Source organism: Anguilla rostrata, unplaced genomic scaffold (genome assembly GCF_018555375.3).
Source record: "Anguilla rostrata isolate EN2019 unplaced genomic scaffold, ASM1855537v3 scaf1057, whole genome shotgun sequence".
NCBI lineage: Eukaryota > Metazoa > Chordata > Actinopteri > Anguilliformes > Anguillidae > Anguilla > Anguilla rostrata.
This window is the reverse complement of record NW_026986399.1, coordinates 19967-31135: the sequence shown is the minus strand read 5'-3', so window position 1 is coordinate 31135 and position 11169 is coordinate 19967. Positions and strand designations below refer to the sequence as shown.

Below are 11169 nucleotides of genomic sequence, written 5' to 3'. Positions count from 1 at the left end.
ACTTTTTCAGTTATTGTAGGTAGAAATTGAAAAAGAAAACTACTTTGGTTTGTTATTCATTAAATGTGCATATATTAAATGCATTATTTGCTGCCTAGTTTTAAAAAATAGTACAGGTGGCCTAATACGTTTGGCCTGTACAGTATTTTTGTGGCTATAATGATTCTGTATAATGGTTTTGTGAAACCCAGTTTATATCATCAGGAGCCCATTTTGTCTGACGGTTTCCCTTTGTGCAGATCAGTGCTGACGTCTCATTCTCTGTCCCTTCAGCTCCTGTGACTCTGGACCCAAACACAGCACATCCCACCCTCTCACTGTCTGAGGATCTGACCAGTGTGAGACGCAGTGGTGAGAGACAGCAGGTTCCTGATAATCCAGAGAGATTTGATGAGTGGCCGTTTGTGCTGGGCTCTGAGGGATTCAGCTCAGGGAGGCACTGCTGGGATGTAGAAGTGGGGGGTGAGGCCTGGGCGGTGGGTGTGGCTAAAGAGTCCATCAGCAGGAACGCTTTGAATCTGACCCCAGCAGGAGGACTGTGGTGTATATGGCTGATCAATGGGGCATACGCAGCCCTGACCTCCCCAACTACAGCCCTCACTGTGCAGAGGAAACTCCAGAGGGTCAGAGTGCAGCTGGACTGGGACAGGGGGGAGGTGTCATTCTCTGACCCCAGTACCAACACTCCTCTCTACACTTTTAAACACTCCTTCTCTGAGAGAGTGTTTCCATTCTTCCTTCCTGGTTCTCTGCGGATCTGTCCACTGAAGGTGTATGTAAGAGTGAAATAGTGCTGTGGGCAAGGTTTGTGGGCAAGGATCACGTGAACAGACTGCTTCTTTCACTTTGACAAGATTAATGAGTATATTTGCAGATCATATCTTTTACAATATTTTATTGAATCAATTATGAAATATAGATCCATTTCTGCAGCAGTTCATGATGAATGTAACTTTGAAATCTCATGATGTTGCAGTAAAAATCAGGTTAAAAGAACTGCATTCCATCACATCTGAGCAGGATTCATTAAAATATTTGCTGGTCAAACAGCATCAACAAAATATTATTTTATTTGAAACGTTCTGTAGTGTTTCCATGAGAAGTGTCTAATTTCTTTTCACATAACTTCCCAATGTTATCACTGAGTAATACCTGTGCTATATGGTGGTAGTGTAAGTATGTGGGTTTGTGTGTAATCAGTTGAGGTGTAATAAATCCACCAGTGGAATCACTCCAGAGTGCTGCTCTTTTTCTGACCCGTCACCAGTGTGTCTCCCAGGTGTGTGATGAGGTAAGTCTCCTCCTCTAGGGCAGTATGAACACAGGCAGAGGTAAACACGCCACTCATACGCTGGGTTTGTGTTCAGTTCAAACTCACATGAGCTGATCTGATATACTGATTAGCTAACTACGCTGCAAGTGCTGTGAGCTCGGAGAGTGAGTTTGTAATTTTCACTTGAGCCTGATAAAACCGGACCAGTACCCGAGAGTTTGGGTCGGTTCGGGTCCTAATTCTGCCTGTTTCTATTGGTCTGGTTGGGGTTTTGCTCTTTGTAGCTGGGCCTTTATATTTTGAGCACAGAGCGCTGTGTGAGCTGGATGGCAGTTGTAGGCCAGCGAGTCTAAGCTGAGCTCTGTGAGTGACAGAATGGACGCCTCAGAGCCGGGGAGAAAGAAGTTATAGTCAGGGGAGAAAGAAGCGAGGCAGCAGCCATCGAATGGAGAATCCCAGGTCTGGACAAACTTTTACACAGTTTTTGATCGAGCTGCAGACAAAAGCGTGGGGTTCGTAAAATGTGAATTCTGTGATGCCCTGCTTAAGTATGGGAGCCATGAAACAGGAGCATCAGCGTTATGACAGTAGAATGCACGCTGTGCATCAACTGATCTGATCCAGACATCAATCACACCTTTTCTGAACAGAACTTCAGCGATACCCCAAACCACGGCATGTCTACTGCACTGATACACTTATTAAAAGTCAGGGTCAAACCAGGTTCAGGTCCCAAAACGCTGCAACACGCGGGCTCTGGTTAGACTCAGGCTGAATAGAATGCGGGCTCATGTAGGGTCAGGCTGAAGTTTTTGGGCCCGTTTCAAGCTCTAGTCTGAGAGTGAGGGAAATGTCTGTGGTCATACTCACTATGTCCACAAGATGGCGACAGAAGCTGTGCTGAGGTGTTGGGTGAAGCCCTGGCTCTACCAGGTCTGCATTCAATCGCTCCTTTTTTCCGTCCTTACCACCTTTCCTAGTATGGAAGACCAATCCGGTCAAAAACACAGTAATTTGATGTCTGGAATCACGCATTGTCAGAGTGTTGTCAAAAGGCACATTCCAATCGCGTATCTTTACCTCCTTGAACAGCCAACTACAGTTTACTTATTCATTTCATTATACTACATTATAATACATTAAATGTTTCTCCCTATAATTGTAGCTTCCTAAAAGCCATACCTTTGTTTTTGGTTTTTGAGAAAGAATTGTCATTGCATTTACAATCATTGACGCTTATAAAATAATGAAAGCAGAAAGATTAAAGTGTATATTAGTCCTCAAGAAATTCACAATGACTAAATTAAGAAGAACAATCGTGTGAAAGATTATACGCATACAGTTAATTTTGTTGGTTGAACAGATAGGCATAGAACGAAATCTCAGTGGTGTTGATACAACATTGGCATTCAGGATTGGCTAGTTTTAGCTGAACTGGAGAAAGTGTGTTTGTGAACGGGCGTGGGGGTGATTATTGCTTTTCATTTTTAAATAGTTAGTGAAGAACAAATGCTGATTGAATCCTGGCTATATCCTGTAATGAACAGTACTGTAACATTGGAAATGAGAATTGCTCAAATTTCTGTTAGCTTTGTTTCCGCTACAGCAACCAGCGGTGTTTCCTTAAATTTCCGCATCTCCCTCCGAAGGGTGTCACGCTGGCATGTGACCGTTTTGGAGCCAAAACTCGCGAGGGAGCGGTCTCGGTGTTAGCCGAATTAGCCTTCGGTTTAATTCTGGGGTGGGAGGGGTGTGGCATTCAGTACACCCCAGAAGCAGATTGGTCTCGGCTGCGCTGGCTGCTAGAGAGAGCACATGCACCTGGGTTGCGTTAGCTAATCAGCACAGGTGCTTAAAAGTGTGTTTCTCCCCACAGTTTGGTGCTGAGACAGGGAGCACACACTGATACAGAGTTTTTGAATTTTGCTTCGTTTTCGTCGTTGTCCTCAGAAAGGAATGGTTGGCAATTGTTTTGGAGCTGCCCTGCATTGGAATTTTCTGCTTCTGCTCTTCTCCGTGAGGAACAAAGTGTGCATAACCTCTGACTTTTGGTGCCTGTGTCTGTGTTTCTGTAGAGTAAGCGCTGCATGAGCAGTTCTCCAGTCACACTCCGAGCACTGTGCTGCGTTCCTAAATAAGAGGTCTGTCATTTACAGAAGTCCTGCAGACCCTTTGGTCTGCATGGCACGCACATTCTGAACCTATTCTAAACCACAGCTCTCTCCATCATCTTGCTAACAGAGGGTATTTTGACCTCGCGCGGCGAACCGTTTTTAAGAAGTGGCTACACGTATTGGAAATTTTTTTTTTTTTTTTTTTTTTTTTTTTTTAGGAATTTTTTTTTTTGGACTTGCTCTTTTAAAGACACAAAATACAAGAGCCGTTCTCCATCTGTCCAGCGCAGCAGCAAACGTTTCAGTCACACGCTGTAGATGAGTTGACCAGAGGAGGATGGGTTTCCCCCTTGAGCCTGGTTCCTTTCCAGGTTTCTTCCCATCAGCCACAGGGAGTTTTTCCTTGCCACAGTTGCTTTAGGTTTGCTCCTGAGGGAGTTTACGCCTGGGTCTGTACTCTGGTTGCTACTGTGGCATACTGTAGTACTGAAGCATATTGTGACAATTGTTTATGAAATTTGCTATATAAATACATTTTGATTGATTATTGAGCTGTTCTAAAGCCCAGCTCTCTCCATTAGCTTGATAAGTGATGATACTATGATACTACAACGAGTAATAGATTGTGGACTCAAACTCTGGATTTGTGTTTCAATGATGTTTGTAAGGGAGGGTGTATGCTTGTGATTAGCTGGAGAATGAGATTCCCTTTGGATTAACACACATGAGAGAACTGACAGAACCTGAGGAACAGGGCTAGTGTAGAACTGCTGGCAGATCAGCCAATCAGACCTCAGTGGTATAATGCTGAGCCTGCAAGAAGTGCTGTTTGATTATCAGGTGTGTCTAACAGGAAGAGCAAAGTACAGTTTCTCACAGGTAAAGCTTTAGTTACATCGTGGACCTTTTAAAAAGATTCTAATGTATGTTTTCCAGAATTTAATGAATTTCAGAAAAAAATGTATTGGAGGGAAAAACAATGCGAGACTGAGAAGAAGAACAGAGATTTGAGAGGAGGTTAAAGAGGCTTTTTTACCTGCCGTTTGAGTAACAGCAGTGAGTGAAACTGAAACTTAAGCTACTGGATTTAGCAGGAATCATTACTGAGCTCAGAACAGACTGAGACAGAATGGCGTCTGGATCTTCTCTCCTGGAAGAGGAGCTCTCCTGTCCTGTGTGCACTGAAATCTTCAGGGATCCTGTTGTCCTGAGTTGCAGTCACAGCTTCTGTAAGGCCTGTCTGCAGCAGTACTGGGAACAGAAGGGATCTCGGGAGTGCCCAGTGTGCAGGAGAAGATCTTCTAAGGATCGGCCTCCCCTTAGCCTGTCTCTGAGGAATGCCTGTGAGGCGTTCTTACAGGAGAGAAGTCAGAGAGAAAAAGCTAAATCTGAACTCTGCAGACTGCACAGTGAGAAACTCAAACTCTTCTGTTTGGATGATGATGACCCCATTTGTGTTGACTGTTTAAGAGAAAAACACAGAAATCACAACTTCTGTCCAATAGAGGAGGCTGCTCTGAAATATAAGGTAAGTAAATCCTTCTCTTTTTAAAAACTGCAAAGTACAGAACAATATATTCACTAATAATTAACTGACAACCTAAAATTTAAAAGCAAATTAAGTCTGTCAGCAAGGTGAGGATTCATTTAAATATTTTTTATTTTCTGAACCCAGCAGTTTTCACCGTTAACATACTTGTTTGACGTTTGGCTTTCTGAATACCGAACCCAGTGCATCAACAGCTAAAACACCTCACTTACCCAACATGTAAAATACATTCATTTGATTCAATTTGGTAATTATTATCAAAGAAAATAATTATCAAATTGCCGAATTCATTGATAGGCAAAGCAATCTGTTTGGATTGACCTTTATCCAAATGTACAACTCACACCCAGATGAAAATTAAGAAATGTATTAAATTACAACAAATATTCACGTCCCAATCTATAGACGAAGTTCAACTACCTTAAAACAATTAACAAAGGCTACAGACATGGATATCACACAAGAAATGAATGAGAGAAGATACCAAACCACAGCTTTTGACCAAAAGTAATCCAAAATGCTGAAACCAAAAGACAGCAGAATAGTCCAAAGGAACCAGAGATGAAATTTAGAATGGCAGACCTAGATGCAGGACTTAGATGCCCACTTCCAACTGTTACCAACTACTTCCTTCCAAGTTTCCCAAACCTAACTGACTTAATTCAAAGAAAGCCAGAATAGCATAGACTCACAGATTCACCCTCAGAAGGTAACCCCCCAGGTCCTTATCTCCAGGCTATGCTGGCTGAACACTTTGAAGCTTCCTATGGCTGAGAACGGCCAAATAGTGAATTACATGTCTGACAGGTCTATAAGTAATTAAATGGTAATAATTTACTTTTGGAAGAACACAATATAATGTCTATGAATTGACTGACAATAAGGCGGATTAAAAATTAATAGTTTGTAACTATAATAACCTAACTATAATACCTGTTCACCTGGCATATCGTGTCATAGAGAATTGTCAACACACTGATACGTGTCTCAGTGAACACATTGATTTTACACATGCCGTGCCGTAAGTCTCCATTCTGGCTCCTCTCTGTCTGATCAGGCGCTCTTGTGCTGTTTGTGTAGGCAGTGAAGTTTACTGTCAGTCTGTGTTTTCAGTAAAGTGTGGACTCTGTCATTTCTTTCCAGGAGAAACTCAGGACTGCACTGGCTCCACTGCAGGAGAAGCTAAAAGCCTTTAATGCAGTGAAACTAATCTGTGATCAAACAGCAGAGCACATCAAGGTACTGTACTGAAGCCTTTAAATCACAGTGTTGAAAATGCAGCAGTGGATTGTGCTGAAATGATGGTGAACAATGTTTATTCCAGAGCCAGGCCCAGCACACAGAGAGACAGATAAAGATGGAGTTTGAGAAACTTCAGCAGTTCCTAAAAGATGAAGAGGCAGCTAGGATCGCTGCACTGAGGGAGGAAGAGGAGCGGAAGAGTCAGCTGATGATGGAGAAGATTGAGAAGATGACAGAAGAGATATCAACCCTTTCAGAACAAGTCAGAGCCATAGAACAGGAGCTGGGAGCTGAAGACATCTCATTCCTGCAGGTAAGTCATGTGTCATAATCACACATAAATCATGTTTATGAATACTCAAATGGGAATGTATTATATTGATGCAGTTTTAATAGTCTTTAATAGTTTTAATGAGTATTGGTTATAGTGATTAAAATCAACTCTTATTCTCTAATTTCAGAGCTACAAAGATATATAGAAACGGTATGTAAACTCCAGCCTTTCTCTCTATTCAATCTTTTAATCTCCTTTTCCTTTCACTCTTCAGTTTAAATATGAGGGGTAGTTTACAAGTACTGCAGCATTTCAGCAAAGATGAGTAAAATGGGACCAGATGGAAAAAATGAAAAAAACAATGTTACATTCATACCTAAATGTGTTATGAGATGATGATTACATTTATATTATATTAATAACAATGATTAACATCATAATAATTATAACATCATTATAATCATCATACGAAAATAGGTAATCAATGATAGAATACAAATTGCCCCCCTCCTGTGCATGTGTGTCCCTCAGTGGGGTCGGGCTGCTTCATATCTGGCAGCCAGTGGGGCTGTGTGGCAGAACGCTGGGAGGGATGGAGCCATTTCCTTATAGAATGAAGATCTGATGTTGCTGCTTCTATGGTAATGAAGCCACGCCCACAGCACAAGTGACTCCTGAATATTATTGCAGAGCCCGGTGCACACTGGGGGATCCAGAGAAGGTCTCAGGAGCGCTGATTGATGTGGCCAAGCACCTGGGCAATCTGAAGTACAAAGTGTGGGAGAAGATGCTGGGGACTGTTCAATACAGTGAGTACTGGGGACAGGGAGCTCCACATTGTCACTGTACAGGGGGAATCTTCAGCATCCTTTCCATATTGGTCCTGTCTGTGTAAGAGCCCTGGAGTGATGAGACTGAGCACCAGTCCTTAATCTCATTGGGTAATTCATTTGAGTGAAATCTTATCTATCCACCCATTATCCATACCTGCTTATCCTGAGCAGGGTCGCAGTGGGTGAGAGGCAGAAATACACCCTGGACAGGCCGCCAATCTATCGCAGGGCACACACACCATTCACTCACACACTCATACCTATGGGCAATTTAGGGTCTCCGATCGGCCTACCTGCACGTCTTTGCACTGTGGGAGGAAACCCACGCAGAGAACATGCAAACTCCACTCAGTAAGGCCCCAAGCCGAGATTCGAACCCAGGATCTTCTTGCTGTGAGGTGTCAGTGCTACCCACTGCACGACCTTCCCGCCCAAATCTTATTTTAGCTTAAATTGCAGTTAGCCTAAAACTGTTGGGCTGGAGTGTAAGTAAAATAAGCAGTAAAGCTGCAAGAAATATGGCAAAGGAGGAGTTAGGTTTAGATATGCGGGGCTTACTGGCACCACAGGCTAGGATATTAGGCTCTCCTTCCCCTCCACCTACTTTGCAATGTTGAGCAGAGAAAATTCTCCCCTTAGAATAACCAGCATGGCGAGGTATATCCATATAAGATATAGGATTTATTTCTGCAGAAAGAGTTCGCTACCTACACACAACAAGATGGATAAGCCAGAACTGAAGAAGACAGGGACGGTCCCTGCTTTTAATAGAAAAAAGTGTTCTAACGATAACATACATAATTCTGTGTCTAATTGGTATGTGGTTAATACATAATCGTAAAGTAAGATTTAACAAAGTAAATGATTGGCTATGTCTAGTCATATAGCATGATTCCTGAATATGCACACAACGACCACTTAGTCTTAAACAAGTCAGAAATAATAGTTTATTCTTGTCCTTGGGAGGTTTGGTGCCTGGAGACCGAGGGGCCCTGCTGCAAGGCCTGGGAATTTAGTGTTGCACAGACTTATAGTTATGATAGAGAGAACTCTCCTCCCTTCAGCAAACTGAATGGACAGACTGCCAATTATTAATTTAATTGTAGTTAAAGCCAAAGGAGGCTATTTCGAGGAAAGTCGTGTCTAAGATTATTTTTAAGTAAGTCAACTTTTTGAGTTATTGTAGGTAGAAATTGAAAAAGAAAACTACTTTGGTTTGTTATTCATTAAATGTGCATATATTATTTGCTACCTAGTTAAAAAAAAGTACAGGTGGCCAAATACTTTTGGGCTGTACAGTATTTTTGTGGCTATAATGATTCTGTATAATGGTTTTGTGAAACTCAGTTTATATCATTAGGAGCCCATTGTGTCTGATGGTTTCTCTTTATGCTGATCAGTGCTGACGTCTCATTCTCTGTCCCTTCAGCTCCTGTGACTCTGGACCCAAACACAGCACATCCCAAACTCCCACTGTCTGAGGATCTGACCAGTGTGAAACTCAGTGGTGAGAGACAGCAGGTTCCTGATAATCCAGAGAGATTTGATGTGTGGCGGTGTGTGCTGGGCTCTGAGGGATTCAGCTCCGGGAGACACTGCTGGGATGTAGAAGTGGGGGGTGAGGCCTGGGCGGTGGGTGTGGCTAAAGAGTCCTTCAGCAGGAAAGGGTCTGTGTATCCAAGCCCAGCAGGAGGAGTGTGGGGTATAGGGCTGCGCAGTGGGATATACAGAGCCCTGACCTCCCCACGTACAGCCCTCGCTGTGCAGAGGGAACTCCAGAGGGTCAGAGTGCAGCTGGACTGGGACAGGGGGGAGGTGTCATTCTCTGACCCCAGTGACAACACTCCTCTCTACACTTTTAAACACTCCTTCACTGAGAGAGTGTTTCCATTCTTCAATCCTGGTTCTCTGCAGATCTGTCCACTGAAGGTGTCTGTAAGAGTGGAATAGTGCTGTGGTTTGTGTGCAAGGATCAGTTGAACAGGCTGCTTCTTTCACTTAGATATTTTTTTCTCATTAATCAATTACGATGTTTTCTTTAATTATTTAAAAATATAGATCCATGTCTGCAGCAGTTCATGATGAATGTCCCTCTGTAACCTCATGATGTCAATGTTGGAACTGGTTTGTGTGTAATCAGTTGAGGTGTAATAAATGCACCAGTGGAATCACTCCAGAGTGCTGCTCTTTTCCTGACCCGTCACCAGTGTGTCTCCTAGGTGTGTGATGAGGTAAGTCTCTCTCTCTCCTGTGCAGTATGAACACAGACAGAGACAAATATTCCCCTCATACTCTGGGTTTGGGTTCAGTTTAAACTGAATTCAGCAGATCAAGTGAGAGAAGTGGATAAGCCCAGTGCCCCCTGGATAGTGCTGTGAACTGAGAGTGAGGGAAATGTCTGTGGTCATACTCACCCTGTCCAATAGAGGGCGACTGAAGCTGTGCTGAGATGTTGGGTGAAGCCCTGGCTCTACCAGGTGTGTGCAGTGAGAGAGCACTAGGGCTCCTGTCTCACCTGCTACTCTCAGCAGTGGAGCGGTTTGTGGTTTTGTGTGATTTTGTGGCTTGCTTGTGGTTAGAGGTTCAATTATAGAACTAGATAGGTTACAATTCCTGAAGGAATTGTGTGGGCTTGCTTCAAATTCCAACTGACACTCCTCAAGCCTCAATGCATTTCAATGAGGGCGCATAGCCCAGAAGAAGCACGAAACCGTCCAGACCCACAGCGCACCGTAGCGTTACAGATACAGCCGGGGATCAGCAAGTAGCGATTATGTTCCAGGGATTAGTCATATCCTAAAAGTGTCATGAGTAGAACTTGGCTAACTATATGGCATGCCCTCACCTCTGTAACGTTATTTGTTGTCCTCCGTGTGTCCATACATCTGTATCGGTGGTTGTAGCAGAAAGTGCAGATAATAATAAGAAATATGAAAGATAGCAAGAGTGGGCTTGCCGGAAGAAAGCCCACTATTAAGTGTGTGTGTGTGTGTGTGTGTGCGTGTGTGTGTGTGTGTGAGAGAGAGAGAGAGTGTGTGTGTGTGTGTGTGTGTGTGTGTGTGTGTGTGTGTGTGTGTGTGTGTGTGTGTGTGTGTGTGTGTGTGTGTGTGTGTGTGTGTGTGTGTGTGTGTGTGTGTGTGTGTGTGTGTGTGTGTGTGTGTGTGTGTGTGTGTGTGTGTGTGTGTGTGTGTGTGTGTGTGTGTGTGTGTGTGTGTGTGTGTGTGTGTGTGTGTGTGTGTGTGTGTGTGTGTGTGTGTGTGTGTGTGTGTGTGTGTGTGTGTGTGTGTGTGTGTGTGTGTGTGTGGTGTGTGTGTGTGTGTGTGTGTGTGTGTGTGTGTGTGTGTGTGTGTGTGTGTGTGTGTGTGTGTGTGTGTGTGTGTGTGTGTGTGTGTGTGTGTGTGTGTTGTTGTGTGTGTGTGTGTGTGTGTGTGTGTGTGTGTGTGTGGTGTGTCCTTCAGACTGTGACAGTTTTGTGAAACCCCTCGACTACCAGAAGAGCATTAGCTCACCACAGTACCCTGAGTACAGAGGAGAGACTGAGGCTGCGTCCGAATAGTCAAAAAAATGATGTCTTTTCCTGACCACTTTTCCTTGACCTCGATGAAAAACGTCATGAGGTTAAGGACAGATGTGAATGAGGATTCAAAAGGACTTAGGAAAAGACAACCGCGGTGCTAAGAGAATCCATTACATTACATTACATTACATTTATTTGGCAGAAGCCTTTATCCAAAGCGACGTACAAAAAGTGCATTTCATGGTCATAGACAACTGCTAAACACAGGTTCGGTAAGATACAATACTTATGTTGTACAGCTATTTCTAGCCAAGAACACAGTTTGGTTCACACAGTGAACGCTATTCGGACCTAACCTCTGCAAAGC

The 11169-nt window shown here is 43.5% G+C and overlaps 1 protein-coding gene across 1 annotated transcript; it reads left to right on the top strand.

Moving 5' to 3' along the window:
• The first annotated feature begins 3678 nt into the window (after positions 1-3678).
• On the top strand, positions 3679-9482 carry LOC135247052 (zinc-binding protein A33-like). Its single transcript, XM_064320353.1, has 5 exons — positions 3679-4915; positions 6080-6175; positions 6261-6502; positions 7143-7261; positions 8715-9482. The coding sequence occupies exons 1-5, from the start codon at positions 4517-4519 to the stop codon at positions 9233-9235; spliced, it is 1377 nt and encodes a 458-aa protein (XP_064176423.1). The 5' UTR covers positions 3679-4516; the 3' UTR covers positions 9236-9482.
• The last annotated feature ends 1687 nt before the right edge of the window (positions 9483-11169 follow it).